General features: G+C 34.9%; 1 protein-coding gene across 1 annotated transcript in view; it reads left to right on the forward strand.

The window, feature by feature from the left end:
- The window catches only part of COL25A1 (collagen type XXV alpha 1 chain), a 419,343-nt gene that overhangs the window by 341,753 nt on the left and 60,027 nt on the right, over positions 1–17,563 (forward strand). Inside the window, exons 16-18 of the mRNA XM_074342511.1 lie at positions 5,861–5,893; positions 6,324–6,359; positions 11,038–11,082. Of these exons, the coding sequence (XP_074198612.1) occupies positions 5,861–5,893; positions 6,324–6,359; positions 11,038–11,082 (114 nt within the window). The remainder of the gene's footprint in view (positions 1–5,860; positions 5,894–6,323; positions 6,360–11,037; positions 11,083–17,563) is intronic.

Consider the following 17,563-nt stretch of genomic DNA (forward strand, 5'->3'; position numbering starts at 1 on the left):
ATTTAACTTTCTTGTTTTTGCTTAAAAGCACGAGTTAGTAAACTTTTCCTGTAAAGGGCTAAAAAATAAATATTTTAGGTTTGGTGGACCATATGGTGTCTGTCACAACTAGTTAACTCTGTCATCATAGCATGACAGCCACCATAGACAATATGTATACAAACAAGAGTGGCTATATTCCAATAAAACTTTATTTCTGGACAGTGAAATTTTAACTTCATGTGGTTTTCGCATGTCATGAAATAATTATTCTTTTGATTTTTTTAACCATTAAGAATGTGAAAATCATTCTTAGCTCATGGGCCATACAAAAACAGGTGGCTAGCTGGATTTGACCCTCAGACCATAGTTGCCAGCCTCTGCTTAAGGAAAGAAATCTTCTAAACAGAGAGCAGTTTCTTCAAGTGGAAAAAATATACACCAAATTTGAACTATGCTTATGTAGATTTGTGCAGAGAATTTTATGTTTTAGAAGATGTATTTTTACAGCTTCATTTTTTGAACATTAGCCAATAATTGTTTCTTTAATCACACATTTTAAAATTTTAATTTTGCAACAGTAAAGCAACTTTTTTTGTTTGTAAAGGCTAAATTCATCTCAAAGGAATACTATTCTTATTTTTTATACTAATGTAAATCATTTACCATACCAACTCACATACAGTAAACTCTCAATAAATGTTAGCTTTCTTACCACATGGAAGTTGAAATCAACTAGATTGGTTTATTTTTCTTTTTTATCAAAAAGTTTTATTAGTAAACTGAAATTAAGTACAAGAAATGCTTTGGTTAAAATGGAAATCATTTCTATAAACTTTCAATGGGTCTAAACAGGGAACTGTAAATAGGAATCTGTAACATATAAAAAGTAATCTGACCTGTAGCATTCATCCCTGGGAATGCTGTAATTGGAATATAATTTTTGATGTGTTTTAAATATTTCCTGCTTCTGTCATATAATTTGTTTCCAGCATGTTGGAAACACTTCTCATGGCCTTTGAGTTCAGTATGTGAAACTCATTCATCATTTACCAAGACTGAGATGTAAAATCAAAAATTGCTTCTTTTCTGCCATTGATGTAGTAAATTATGTCATTGGCTGATTCACTTTAATAGGATTTTTTTCCTTTTGATCCAACTCAGTGCCTTTAAATGGTAAAACAACCTAAGCCTTTCCAGACTGGTCATCTGGAAATGCTGTGGCACTGTAAAAACCTCTGGGCTGGGTTCTCTCTGTGGCCAGCAGCTACGATGCACTCTAGGATTAAGAATGACCTGCCAAAGACTGATTTCAATCATGTGTGGAGTTACTACGGAAAGATTATGTTCTACTCTTTAGAGTGTTAATCCCACCAACAAATATAGAAATGGATTTCTTTAACTGTTTCCCCCAACTTGCAAGTAAGTATTGGTGCCAACCGCTGAATGCCGCTCTATTATCCACAGTGTTACTTGTTCGTTCAGAAGCTTTACTTTCTTGGTATTACCTGTCTGTGTCTTCATTTTCTTTGCTCCCTCAATCTTCATTTCTATAAATACGCTGCCTTCTTTCCTTACACCTACCTACAGAGCATCTTTGATTTGCATCCTCTGAGCCTTTCAGAAGCCACAGCCATATTTGGAACCACCCGCCAAATTGTCTTCTTTTCTTAAGGTCACACAGAATGGCTTATCTCCGTGGGCACAGGGCCTTCTCCAACTTAGCACACATGCTGATTCCCTTGGCTTAGAATTCTCTTGCTCTCTGTCCACTTCCTCACATTCTAATCCTATTCTTCAGTCCACTGAAACCTGAATTGATAAGTCATTTCAGTCTCCTGTGGATTGGCTTGGTTACCTGCTGTGTGCTCCCAGAGCACTTTTTATGATCCCTTTCATAACCCTTACCACAATTTATTGTAATTCCTTGTTTCATTGGGCATCCAGCTCACTGGAAAAGAAAAAATACACAAACAAGGACTGTATGTTACCAAACTGTTCTATTCCCAACACCAATCCAAGTTCCTGGCACATAGTTGGAAGATAATAAATATTTATTGAGTGAACTGCCTTTTAAAAAAATTATTTTTTTATTTTCACCTGCTTCTTATTTTCATTGAATGGTAGAAATTTTTCCTATACCAGGCATTTGTTTAGCATGTTTTCTGTGTATATACAGTGACACAGAATTTCCCAACATGACAATTTCTTCCTAACCCAGATTTTTTGTAAATGGAAAGAAAGAAAAAGAAAGTATCTTTTATGCTTTCAATCAATAATGGTTTTGAATATATATATTTGTATACATACACATATACAAATGATTGCAGTAGTCCATTGGTATTCCCAGGAAATTGGCTCCAGGATTCCCACAGATGCCAAAATCCTACAATGCTCAAGTTCCTTATATAAAATGGCATAATATTTGCATATAACCTACATACATCCTCCCATATACAGTTGACCCTTAAACAATGTGAAGCTTAGGGGTACTGAAACTCTGCCACAGTCGAAAATCGGGGTATTATTTATAATGAGCCCTCCTTATACATGGTTCCTTCATATCCCTGTTTCCTCTGTATTATGGTTCCACATCCGCCAAATTCAGCCAACTGCGGATCATGTGATATCGTAATATTTATTATTAAAATAAATCTGCATATAATTGGACCATTGCAGTTCAAGGCTGTGTTGTTCAAAGGTCAACTGTACTATAAAGCATCTCTAGATCACTTATAATACCTACTACTGTGTAAATAATTGTCAGGCATGGAGAAATTCAAGTTTTGCTTTTGGGAATTTTCTGGAATTTTTTTTCCCAAACATTTTTGATCAGAGGTTGTGTGAAACCGCAGATGTAGAACCCAAGGAAACGGAGGGGTGACTGTGTCAGAAGCACAGGACACGGGCAGGGTTTGAAACTACATTGTTCACTTTGTCTCCCTAGCTGCTAGAATCCCGGTATCCAGAGCAAGGCTGGAACAGAACAGGAGCTCAATAAAATCTATGGAATGAATTAATGAAGGATAGAAATGTCACCACCTTCACTTCATTTATCCACGTAGACTTTATTAACACATACATATAAGTGCATACCAAGTGTTGTGTTTGAAAATAATCACAGACAAAAACAAAAACTCCGTACTTGAATGGTCAATAGCAAAGTCGAATTCATTTACCTCAGGTATCCTCTCAAAGTATTTTTCGCTTTATGATTTACCCTGTGGAAACATTTGCTTCCTAACCAACTGATTTATGAAGCTAAGAGTATACTTGGAGAGACACAGTTGGGTTTTTTCCCTGCTTTAATCCTGTATTCATTTTCACTTTTGAAGGAATAAGGATTATAAACACAGACTATTTTATTTTCACTACTTGCAGTATTATCCTTTTAAATGTTTAACTTATTAATGTCTTCCAACAGTTGCCTTGCCATTTAAAAGTTGTAAAAATTCCTTGAGATTTCACAGTTCTAATTTCCGAGAAGAAAACTGAAATATCACTCATAGTTGTCCATCAAATGAAACTGCTCCAGTTTCCACAAATAAATCAGCCTTTCAGGAAACTCCTTTTCTTCCTGTCCGCTTTCTGTGAGAACTAAATTTAGTCCTTACTCTCATTAGTGGATTTATCCAGTCAGTTTCTATTAAAACACTGAAAAAAAAAGTTTTTAAACTAAAGTTAATACAAGTAACTTCCTTTTATTTACAATTTTACTACCACCATTATGCTCGGGTGTTAAAATAAAATAAACCAATAATTCTTCTCTTATTCCAATAAAAAGAATATGGCAATAGAATTTAGGAAGTCCAAAATTCACTTAGCCTCAAATTGCTTCAATTTCCTCATCTATTAAGTGAAAATAGTACTATCTGTCCTATCTCTTGGGAATCTCGTGAGGTATAAATAAGATGGAAAAAGGGAGTTGGTAAAGTCGAAATTACTTTAATGAAAACAAAGGTCTTTTTGTGCAAAATATTGCAAATTTCATTCATTGGTGTAGATGGCTTTCAGACTTGATGTAGTAGAAATAGAAGTAAGTATTATTTTATTAGCCACATTTATTTCACTTTCCATTCAGAACTCAACTGAATGTTAATGATGGGGAAAAGAAACCAGTGTCATCTTACAATAAGACAGTATGTGGGATCCTCTTCAATACGTCTCGTCATGTTTATGTTTTAATTTTTCCTCAGGCAATAGCAGTAACAGATGTCAACAAAACTTGAATATGTATGTTTCCTCAAATAAGCTAATTTATTATTTCCTTCTCCTTCCTGAGGTTTTTTTGGTTTTCTTCCTAAAGTTTTTTTTGCATTTTGATTCTTGGTGGCCTGCTTAAAACATTATTTTTGAGATTTGTTCATTCATTCACCATATATGTATTGAGCATATTTTATTCAGACAGTGACTAAAAATAGGCACTGAACCTGCCCACATTGTGGCTGATTGTCTAATAGGGACAAAAAAAGAATAGGCAGAAAACATACCTACATGATACGCACACAGTGAGCTTTGCAGGACATGAACAGATGCTACAGGGTAAGATGTGCACATGAAGGCATGTGTCTAGGTTGGTGGGGGAGGAGTTGAGGTAAAGCCACTTAAGAGCTGAAGAAAGAAGGGGGAGAGTATAGCTCAGTGTTAGAGCATGTGCTTAGCATGCACGAGGTCCTGGGTTCAATCCCCCAGTACCTCCTCTAAAAAATGAATAATCAAAAATCTAATATCCCCCCCTAATATTTTTCTTAATCTGAAGAAAGAAAAGGTGCCAGCCAAGGGAAGAGGGGAGAGGAATGGAGGGAGGGGCCAAGTGCTTCATGAACAGAGGCCTGAGGCCTTATCTCTGTCTCTGAGAGACTGATGAGAAACTCTTTAAATCTAACACAAGGAACTCATCCCCTGGAGCTCTCTGAGTGCTTGCACCGCTCAGGTAGTACCACTGAGGAAACCCCAATATGTGCCTTCCCCCTTCTGGCTGCTTCTATTTTCTGGACGGTCTCAAATGACTAAATATTCTCCCTTTTATTTTCCTAGAAGCATGTTTGTAGGGCGGAGGGCTAGAAAGGACTTGAAAATCTAGGCCCTGGGCTGGCCTCATTTCAGAAATAAGCAACATCGTCAGCCACCTTCTGTATTCCTGTCTGCTTGTCCCTGTCTGCACATTTAGAACAGACTTGCCTTAGGAATGTAGTCACCCTCCGTGAAATCAGGGTGGACTACAATGCCTTTTAGAAAACCAGATTCCATCTCAAGATTTTCTCTCAGATCTTCCACGTGTCCCTGTCACCCACAAGTCATCCATCATCCTGCAACTTTCCAGTGACTGCCTTACAATGAAATAAGTGTAGAGCTAGAAAAAACATGCCGGTCGTAACTGTGACGGAGCTTCATGAGGAAAACAAACTGACTGGCTGCGTGGCTTTTTCCAACTCAACATCATTAACCCTTTGACTTCATCTGTTGAACCCTGACTTTCTGAAGTCAGAAAGGGTCAGGGAACTCCTAGTAAATGATAGCCAGTGACATTAATAAATTCCAGAAATAGAGAAAACTAAAATTCCAGATCTGCTAATGATAATGTGTTGCTTTAGAATACAATTTTAGCACTGAGATCCATATTTATGTATTTATTTCCAGGAATGTGGTCCTTATGTATTTTGCATTCAAAGTAAACCCATAGTTTTAGAAAATATGTTGTTTATCTTGGAATTGTTGACATCTTAACAGCTGACATATTGATACAAATTCTTAGGGAGCGTGTTTTGCCCATTAGTCATGGAGTTTCCTTGAGTGCTCCTGTCCATAATGGCTCTCAGTATGTTTGTGTGTTTCCTGTTCCTATAACTTGTGGAATCATCTCTCCTGGGTTTTATTTTAGGGTGACCCTGGATCGTCTGCTGCAGGAATTAAGGTAACTATAGCCTTACAAGTGTTTGTACCCCAGGAGTTACAGTTTTGATTTTATAAGCCTCTTGTTTCTCTTCCCATTTACCAACTTTGATGGTTCTGACTCTGTGCCTATTCTCCTGCAATAATCAGCTTCCAAACAACAGGCAGCATCTGCTGGAAATCTGACAAAGGCTTAAATGAGAGGTCTTGCCTTCTCTTCCCTTTCTGATTGGTTTTTATGGAAATGTGGATTTGTATGTGAGCTTTAGGTATATTTGCAGCAGGGGAAAAAATGCTCCTATGTCTAGTAAGACGCAGAGTAACAGAATAAAGTGCACGAAATGCATGTCATCAGGGAGGCTGAACCATCTCTGTGAAAGTGCCCAGGGCCCTAAGGGTTTTGGAAAATTCTTGTAAGACTGTCCTTTTCATTTTTGGTTTTCTTTGGCCAGGGAGAACCCGGAGAATCTGGTCGTCCTGGGCAAAAGGTAATCTCTCTCTCCTAGTGTGTTCTTTGTACTGTCTCATAGTCACCATTCCATTATATCTACTATCCACTATGTAACGTGAAATCGATTATTGCAAAATGATGTAATTTTCATGCTTTGTATGCAATGTTATTGATGGTTTTGCATTTTAAAAGGGTTGATGACCACAGCAAAAGTGAAAACACACTCTGTACATGTGAAAAGACGCTTAATGAACTAAAGTCTGCACGTATTGAGCTGTTTGAGACTAACAAAGATCGTTTGGGTTAGAATGCCAACAACTTATCTTGCATGTTTAAAGACACTGCATGTTTCTATCTTTCATGAGAAGAAATGATGTACTTACTAAACTACCTCAATAGGGAATGATGGACAGTTCTTTTAAAATTATATTCCCTTCCTTTCAATTCAAACACTTCCCTAATGATAATTTTTATGTGAATATCTACCTATGCAGTGAATATTATGTTGTACAAAGAGATTTGTTCATAAGTTAAATTTTAATTGGAGACAGTAGCCAAACCATAGAGACATACATTAATTTTTTTTTTATCATTTGTGCTTTACTTCAGTGATAAATTAGAGGACAGGCAGTGGATATGTTTAGATTCATAGTCTCATTTGAGTCTGAAGCAGGAAACAACTGTTAGTAGTTTATCGTCGAGCATCTGGATATCAATGCCCTGTGCAGTCAGATTTTAGATAACAGATGTATTGTTGCTAACAAGTAAATGTGAATTCCACATTAGGTTAAATCTCTCAAGATCATGACTCTGCCTTTGTCTAGCAGTAGCTGATGGTATAGGGCAAAAAATATGAATAAAAACATAGAATATCCCTGGTTTTTATAAAGGGAAAGAGAATAAATCCTATAGTAGTACTTTGGAACTTTAAAATATGATATAACATAAAAAAATATTCCCACATTCTTGAAGTCATTGAGAGGAGCCTTGCTTTCTTTAAGCACATAGGATTAGAGTAATTTTTAAGAAGATTTTTCATATTCTTTTAATGTTTCTCTAATTTAAAAATAGGTTTTTTTCTCTTGAAGTTAAGAATCTAAGAGTAATAATTCATCAGGCCCTGTTTCAGGTAAAGTTGAGACTTTACCAAAGAGTCCAGCAGACCTCTGCAAATTTTGCTATTCAGTTCCTGAGATTTCCTACTGATTCTTTATGTAAGAAATTTGAAATTAGCAATATCACAGAGATCCATGATCTGCTTTGGTTTGAAAGAGCAATTAATTTTCTCAGTTGATCTAATTTTAAGTCCCTTAGTGTTTAAAAATTAAAGGCTAAATTTAAACTGCTCTCCAAATCTGTGATAAGCTGAAAGAAATGTCTGCAAAACTGTTATGTCTTTTTAAAAAACAAAACAAATCTGCTATCATTTCATATAGGTTCCACGGTTTTCAGAGTGGAAGATCCAAATTGATTTTCAACTGGTTAATAAAACTTTATCATGATTATTTAAAATACATTTTAGATTCATTTCTGGAAGTTTATAGGTGTACATATGGAATCATTGGCTTTTTTTTTTTTTTTTTTTGTATTTCACTAAAAGCCTCTTTTAAATTATATTGGGAGACAACGTGGATTCTATCTGAAAGAAAATGTGCCCTGAAATTAGCAGTATCTTCATTAATATTTAGGCCAGATTCTGCCCTTTGACGCAATCTCACTTTCCCACAATATTTATGTCTTCCTCTGTTTAATATCTGGATTTGGCAAAACATACCCCATAAATGATTTAGAAGTAGAGTGCTTCCTTGCTTGCTGCTTACTTCAATTGGAAAAAGACAAGCAGAACTGAGTACAGGATCCATTTAAGAGATCTTTTGTGATGTTTTTCTCACCATTGCAGATCTGTGCTGTGGGTTCATTGGTACTTCTGCTCCTGTGTTAGGGACATTCCCAGAAAAGTAGAGAATATCCCAACGGTACGAAAAGCGCACTGATTAGCTCTCCACTGTCTGGTATTTTGCAGTATGAAAGTTTGTTATTTAGAGTAACATTCATAATGTAGAATGATTTCATTATTTTTTCTTTTTTATAGACTCAACAGGAGATTGTGTGTTTGATACGTGAGTTAGGGTATATATGTTTGTAAAGGGAGTGTGTAGATTTATAAAATAGGTATTGTGTTTCATCATGTAATTCTTTTCTTCCTAACTCTCCCGTATCTTTTTAGAATATATTTTTTTAGTTTCAGAGGCATTAAAAGGTCTTATTCTCCCATTGGAAGCGACCTGCACAGTTGAAATATATCTAGAAATACAGGCACTCTCAAGAGGACATGGGGTAAAAGCAGAGAACTGACTTTGACAGTAGACAAGGGTCTCCTATACTGGAGAGTAAAGAGTGAAAGGGAAAGAAAAAGAAAACCAGAAGTATAATGTATCAATGTGGAGTTTAATCTACTTGGACAAGTATTCTTCGAATAGAATAACAAACCAATTTTTAATTATGACCCAGATCTGACCTTGGGCTGTTGATGCCCAAGAACTCAGCTCAGTTCCAAGAAACAGGCAAGAATGGAGAAATTCACTGAAAAGCTATCTCTTAATTAGAAGATAAGCCTTCATAATGTAGAGACAGAGAATTTATATAAGAAGAAATATCTTTGTAAAAATGTTGAAATGTTTCACAGAAGGTAACATTAAATATTTTATAACCTTTCATTATGTCAACTTTTAAGTAAACATAAATTTGGAAAGCCAAATTTATAAAAATATAGAACTATGGAATAGGAATTCCTGAAATATTTGTTCATTAAAAAGTACATTTATAACCCATATACATACATACATACACATATGATGTAGGGAATAGCTAAATGTTCAAAATCTCTGTAAGTATTCAATCTACATTACAAAATATTCCATAATGTCTTATACATCTTTCTTATTATGAGAAAACATGCACATGTTTATAAATATCTTACTTTAAAGTAGTCAGAGGATCCTTTTAATTTGATGGGAGGGAAGGCTATAGTAAAAGCTCCTTTCGGAAAATAGTATTATAACTTGTATATTTCCTTCCACACATGGTTTTAATAGAATCTATTGAGTTGGGGAGGGGGGCTTTTCTAAAACAATACAAAACTATAAATTTGTCACCAATATGTTTACTTTTATTGATTGTATATTCTGCGGCAACATACAGTGTTTTCAAGGGCCTTATACTTTTTTCTTAGTAAAAGAGAATCTTTAGTGAAGTATAAATACAAACCCTTTTTACTAGATCTTCCTAAATTTATTGACTGAAAGGAAAAAGGGAAAGAAAAATAAAAATCAAATGTACTACACTGTATCTGTGTAAAGTTTAACCTACTTATACAAGTGTTCTTTGAGTGAAATGCCAAATTCTTAATACTCATTCTTTCTTCTCTGGCTTAATCTCATCTTAGTCTTTTTGTTCCCAATGCAAACTTTCATTTAAATAGTTTCAGACAGAATAGCTTCTCTTTTGCATTCCTGAAGCACCTTTGACCTAAACCATCAGGAAAGTCATTGTTCTTTCTATGTTTAACCATATAGCTTAATATAAACAATATCTTAAGTCATTGTGTGACAATCCCAGAGCAAATTATAGGTTTCCACAATTTGAAAGTAATAATATGAAAGATAAAATGTCTAGTTGATCTTAGATTTTCCTTGGAATAAGGATTGTTCAAGCATTTAGATTTAAAAAGTGCCCTCCTCTACCATTTTTATTGCAAATTTGATGCTTCTATCTCTTTTGGTATAATTGTCATTGCACTGACATCATCATGAAACAGTGTGACCCTTTTACCTTCAAATGTTATTTCCACAAATATTAGTCACCTCAGTCCAACACTGGATGGACTTTTATTTTCTCTAGCAATCCCTTTATGCTTCTTTAGTGGAATTCAGCAGATTTTTCTAAGCAATATAACTTCCTGTCGCTATATTTTGTTCTTAAAATAATGTGGACAATTCTGTGAAAATGAGAAGATTTAGCTTGACTCCAGTGTGCTCACCCAAAATGTCCCACTTAATCTCAAACCTGTATTCAGAAACAGCTGCATGGTACCATTAGCCCTTAAATTGCTAAGCAGGGTTACCCAGACTCAACAATTGTCAGATATACGGACTGGAGTTAAGTATAATCTTAACCATGCATTTATCTTCTCATCATTCAGGAATGGAAAAGAAATCTTATTATACTTTTAAGTGAGCAAGACTTTTAATGTATATTGTTTCGATGTGACCATCTGTTCATACAGCCAACTCTTGATTATCTGAGGTAAGAGAGCACCGGAATAGGATGCATTATTCAAATGCACATGTAATCCTCATTTCAGCAAATAGCTTCAGCCTCCTTAACAAATCATTTGCCAGGAAGTAATAAAACATAGGAGTTCCTTCTCCCTTTACTCCTCTTTCTCACCTTCTGGTAGAGATGATAATGGGCAGTGAATTGGAAGCAAAAGGGAAAATTCTGAATAATCTGCCAAATGGTCAACCAATCCCTGAATCAAGAGTTGACTGAACTATACAATCTCACCAAACGTCTTGAAACTAGACAGTATGTATATAATAGACATATTTATATACACACATACAGCAAGAATTCATCTACATTTGCCATGTTTTTCTCAGATACTGTGACTGAGTGAGTATTGCTCTATAATGCTGTGTGATTTTCCTACGTAGGGTGAACCAGGGCTTCCTGGGCTTCCTGGACTTCCGGGGATAAAGGTAAATACTTGGCTTCACAGAACTGTAATTGTGAGAGTCACAAAAATGGAAAAATGAAAACTAAAAACAGAGTGCTGTTCTTTAAATACTCACCAACCACCTCAATCAATTAAACTTTTTAATTAAAAATGAAGTGCAGGTATTTCTAAAGTTTGCCGTGGCTATCTGGACTGTGTATCCACTGTTTATTCCATATATAACCTACTCTGCCACTTAAATAAGTGTAAAAGTCATTTCACTTGAAGTCATAGGAATTATTTAAAGTCTAGAATGCCTGTCTTCACATTTGAATCTTACTCTTAAGATCCTATCAGATTTTGGCCAGAATTAGAATCTTAACATCCCCATAAATCTAACATTAAAGCAGCTGTTTTTGTGATTTACCCATTATAATAATCCCTCTAAAATGTTTTGTGCTTCCACTTCCTGTCAGTAATTCTCACTGCAGGGTACAAATCATATTACTAAACTATATTGACACGTACTATTCCCATAAAATTTGTATTTTTTGAAATACTTGCTTAAAGCTTCGTTTGAAAACATTGTTATACATATTTTAAATCATCTAAAAATGTTAAGAAACATTTTTTAATTGTTTACGTTTTTTAATGTAGCAACTAAAAAGGCTTAAAAATTCTACTGGCTTAGCTGTAGTTACCCCCTTAAATTCAGCTTCTTATTTTAAAATATTTTTTAAACTCTAGAACTGTTTGACAGGATAGCATAATGCAAGTAGATTTTTCTTTACATTGTTGTCATCTTAAAGAATTTTGAATTAATCTCTAGCATGCATTAGACCATTCTAAAATTTATATTCCTAGTTTCAGTAAGAGGATTATATATACTGCTTTATGAAGGTTGTGTTTGAAATATGTGATATGAAATAATATGATTACATACAGCTTAATATAAACAGTATCTGTTTATATGAATTAATATGATTTTAGAATAAAGATATGAAATTATTGATTTCCCAGACATCCAATGGTATCATATGTAGTATTTTATGAATGTATTTGTTATAATTAACAGACATGAAAGCTATGGCTTCTAGGTTGGCACTAAGAAATTTTGATACTGCTTTTTGTTTGATGTTTCCAGATTAGTATCATAGATATTTGGATATGTCCTCTAAATATTTTTTTTCCCCTGATTCTGAGAGACCAGTCTTCTGTCTTCCTCTTTATTTTTTTTTTTTTATTGAGGTATAGTCAGTTTACCAGTGTTGTGTCAATTTCTGTTAATATATTTTTAGTCTTTGGCTTCTTCATTGAACAAGTACACTCTATGACAACAGTTTACTCAAGAGTCAAAGTCATTTCCTTATCATTTGATATTTAGCAAAAATAACTTCATTATTAATGTGATTTCATATTGTAGCGTTTATAGCAGTTCCTGAGTAATCTCACACATTAAAAAAACGTTTTGCAGATAACTGGAAAATCACAGATTTTAAAACAAATTTAAGAAAATTATATGCATTACTAATTTAAAAGAACCTGGTAGTATTATAAATGAGGGGGAAGGCATTTAAAAGAACTTGCTTGTAGGTTAGTTGCACTGTGTTGCCACCACCTGGTCATGTGGCAGGAATCTCTGTGTGGTGTGGAAATCCAGTTGCCCTTTCTCCTGAGCGTGAGGTTTCCTGGTGAGAGAGAGCACCTAAGGGTGAAGGTATTGGGTTTTTTCCCATCCAAAACAAACAAACAGAACAATTGCAATTACTACTATTTCTCCTTACTACTTTTGTTTTATGTTTCCACCATGAAAAATGTCCCAGGGCATTTCCTGGTCATCTGTGGACTAGCCTGAAGGTTTTGAATTTTTTCACATTGGGAAGGATGTTGATGATTTGCCACCCCCAGTAAATGTTTTTATTCCCAAGGTTATAGGAAATTGCCAGACAAATTTTTGTCAAGATCTTAAACCTGACATTTTCCTTTGTTTTTCTAATCTGACTAGTGACTATAGTGAGAAAAAGCTGTCAATTGACAGAAACCTTTCAGTCATTCACTAGAGATACTTTTCTATGTAATTATCAAGTACTGTTGGATAACTATCCAGTATTTTATTTAAATCACAGATTCTATTTTTGAATCAATAAGCTCTGTCTTCTCTCTCTAGTTCAGGATGTAAGTGATAAGCTTGCCTTACAATATAGTAGGTGCTCAGTATAAATGAGTAATTTTGTAAAGGAGACAGTTTAAGAATACATCATAGTCATTAGTGGTCTTTGGATATTTTAAAATGTAGAGTTAAAAGTTTATGAATTTATGGTATAGCTTCATTAATTTGGGATAGCCTTTATTCTTTTAATATACCTTGCTTCTATTAGGTAGCTAACCCTAGGACAATTAATCTTGATTTCATAGTTTGAATGAGTAATGTTTATTTGGTTTTGGGGGGGATGTAATTAGGTTTATTTATTCACTTATTATTATTTTTTAATAGAGGAACTGGTGTTTGAACCCAGGACCTCAATGTATGCTAAGCACACACTCTACCACTGAGCTATACCCTCCCTCTGAGTAATAGTATTTAAAAGAAACCACCATATATGGATTTAGAATGTGTGATAGCAAAAGCATTAGTCATAACCTCCCCCGACTTGTGTGTTTGTTTACACTTTGGAAATACTTCCTCTTGCTCTTCATCTCCCTCTTATCGGCTGGTACTACAGAGAGTGTGCAGATGCCATCCGTTATTTCCAAGACGTTGAGGAAACCAGCCATGACATAGCCGGGAAGCTTTGATTTGCCACCTGTTGCTCTCGGGGAATGGTTGGAAACTTAATGAGCATCCACATGCCTTCCACACAGTTCTCCGGAAATGAGCAAAGTGCCTAAATACAGACAACAGACTCATCTGTCTCTCACCTCAGGGTCCCACTCAGACAAAAGTGCTAATACCTTAGGCCTACATAAAAGTCACTAAGAACGGGCATCACTTAAATTCAGACTACACTTAAGCCTCCTGAGCAAGTATTGGAGAGTACTCTCGCCATGTGGAAGACATTTGGAGTTCCTATTTCATGTATTCATGGTTCATATAGTGTTAAGATGTTCAACTGGGAAAATTAAATTATGCACAATGTACCATGAAAATACTGGTCTTCTGGAATAAGATTTGAGCTGGGAAAATTATTTTTATAAACAAGCCTTTAAATATATTTTTCATGGGTAAAACTTATTGGGACCAGCTTTTCTGGTATCACATAAAACAGTAAGAGTCCAAGCTCCTATTTTCAAACATTTTTTCTTTCCACACATTTTGAAAAATTGCTTACCCCTTTTATGATTACATTATCCTGCTAATTAGGTCATGCAGAGCAATGATCAAGGGCTTTGACTTTAGAACGAAACCACCAGTGTGTAGATCCTGGTTCTATCCTGCACCAGTTCAGGAAGCTATATCATGACATTGAGTAAGTTACATAGTCTCTCTGTGCTCCTGTTTCCTTGTAAAATGGGAATTATTATTGTACATAACTCAGAGGATTGTTGTGGGGATTAAATGAATTAATATAGGTGCAGCTCCTAAAAGATTGCCAAGCTTATAGTAAATGCTATATAAACCTTAGCTATTGTGATTTCTGTAGGAGCAACTCAGAACTTTAGGAACGTTGTTTATGCTCCTATTCCATGTAATCTTTCCTCCTGTGAGTAACTTCAACCTAGAGATCATAAAGCCATTTATACTCCACAGGGTCATAGATGTAAATTCTGAAAACTCTTTTGCAGTGATGGTAGAATGTTATCTTTAAAAGCAGTAAGATAGCCTAATTTCTCTTGAAACATGACATCACACTATTTGCCTTTTCCGATAACCCAATAGATTCCAGAAACAAAGGATGAGGGAACACAACGTTTTGGAGACGTGGTACTAAGTTCTCCTTCCCCAACACTGTTCACAGGAAAAGCAAAAGGAAAACTTGCCATGTAATGATGGAAATCTCTAGACCCCAGTCATAGTGTTGCCTAGCCCAAGATATTTTTTACAAACATGGATTTTTAATGCTTGCTTTTCTCTTTTCAACATTGACTACTAGTTTATCACATCATATTCAGAAAGTAAGTTGGAAAAAATTTACATCAACAGTAAAATGAATGCAGTAGGGAGACATAATACAGTAAAAATTACATCAAATCAGGAAAAAAAATCATTTAGGTGTGAAAGAAATTTTTACAGTATTTTCCCTCAAAACTTGATATTTTTGTTCTGACTTCCACATTAGTGAAAATTTGACATTCACATCAACAACTTGAAGATCAGGAGACAGCAACTAACTCTTTATAGACCTCGTTATATAAAATCATCCTTGACACTAAATCACATAAGGACGAATATTTTTACAGATGGCAAAAACATTACTTTGGCATTCTTAGGACTAAGTATAGAGTTCAGTAATCTATAGAAACTTAGCTTCTAAATCTGCTGAAGATGAGGTTCCTTCCTCAAAAACATCAAATCACATTTTAAAAAATAGCCAAAGAAGGTTTTTGGAAGTAACATAGAATGTTAAATGACTTCCTATAAGAAAAAAGAAAAGGAAGAAATACTGGTTAAAAGGATAACATTGTGTTATTGTTACTTATAATTATTTCCTGCTTGCACAAAGTGCATCTGAGCAGTTGAGTAATTTAAGAGTCCAATTAGGAAACTCATACAACAGAAATCAGAGATTTTTAGCAGCCGTAATGAAATCTCGAATAAATACACCGAGTGTGTTTTCATGATGTAATCCTGTTAAGAAAAAAAAAAATCAGAAAGTTATGTTTTCTGGGTTTTAAATAAACCTGCTATTGTAGTTCATTCTCATCATAGCCACCAAGATGTTTTAATTTATACTCAAATGTGATCCATAAGGGAAATAAGTGTTTTGGGGACAGACTCTACTTTCTCATTCTTTTTTTTTTCCCTCAATAATTTTACAAATCAATCATTACCAAAACTGGCTGCCTGGAGGTTCTTATTACAACAAATGTTCTTGCTGTAATCCTCAAAAATAGGTATCATGCTGACTTGAATTCTAATTATCCCTTAAGCAAGAAGAATATTGTATAACTAATGCATTCAGTGTCAAGACACATTAATCAAAATTATTGGTGATGCTTTTAGCACCCAGGCAAATCAGCACATATTTTTCAAGTTCTGTTGTACTATTTTTTGGGCAGTGAAAATTCGATCTGCTTGGGGTAATAAATACCATGGAAAACATGACTTGGTTTAAGCTGGTATATTAGAGGTTTTTTAAGACAGGTTAAAAAAATAACATCTTTTACTCCTTTAATTGATAATGACTTATAAAAATAAAACAAATGGTAATGAATGAAAAACCAGAGATTTTTCTGTGGGCAAGAGCTAATCAGGACTTTCTGGCCACCATTCCATTTAACAGATGGTAGGTTCTGGAAGTTTAGAGGGAAACACCTGGTAAGCCATTTCTGTATACATGAGGCTGTCTCTTGATTCTTACCTTGACTAGTAATTCCAGCTACATATTTGCTGACTCTTCTTACCTATATGAAGGACATCCTTCACGTATTTGGAAAAAGAGTATTGCATGAACTACCCCAATAGCCATTTAAAAGATAAAGTAAGGTCGTCTGAAATGCTTTCTTGCCATGTATTAAATGTGGGTTTGAGGAAAAATCAGTCCAGATTTTATCATGGAATTCTAAGACTTAATGAGGTCTTTGATAGTCATTGTTAGATTTCAAAAAGATCATGGTTTTAAAGAACTTCCTAGCTTCCCCTTGCCTTTTTGTAATATAGAAGGCCAGGAGTTTTTTGCCCTCTTGGTTAGTGAAGATGATAATTGTTTGCCTTGTTTGGAGGTTTTTTGTTTTGTTTTTCAGGGCTTTTTGGCCAGAATACACGAAATTTAAACTATCTCAATAGGCTGTTCAAATTTTTAAAAAGTAATATCAAATGAGTTTAGCAAAAATGGCTTCAGTCAAAAATCTTATCTTTGAGGCATCTTCCTTTTATCGTAACAGAGTGAATAGATCCCACCTTCCCATGGCTAAATCTTCTTGTAGCCGACTTCATTTCTCTATGTACATATTGCCAATTCCTGAAAGAAAGCAGAGGAAAACAAAGAGGCAAAGAGAGAAACTCCAATACTGACACTCTAATCTATAAGGGAACTTTATATTTAGTTAAAAAAAAAAAAACAGGATAATTTTTCAAATGTAGCCTGTATTAGCTACTGTGACTTATTTTCATTGAGCTTCGCACTACAAGATCAAAGTCGTGGCTCCCGAAGTGCTTAGCTATAGTTGCAAAGATCAGCGTGAGGCCGTTAGGCCCTCCAAAGTGGGTCATATACAGACACGCCTTTGATTTCAGCTATAGCTATTCTTCGTAGACTTGGTTGTCCACCTTTCAGTGCCCTGGCTATTTAAAGCTTTCATTCAAATTAGCAGCCTGTGTCGGATGTTCACAGGCTGCTGCCGCCAGCAGTTTATTACCAGGCCTA

The sequence above is a fragment of the Camelus bactrianus genome, chromosome 2, assembly GCF_048773025.1.
Source record: "Camelus bactrianus isolate YW-2024 breed Bactrian camel chromosome 2, ASM4877302v1, whole genome shotgun sequence".
In the NCBI taxonomy this organism is placed as follows: Eukaryota; Metazoa; Chordata; class Mammalia; order Artiodactyla; family Camelidae; genus Camelus; species Camelus bactrianus.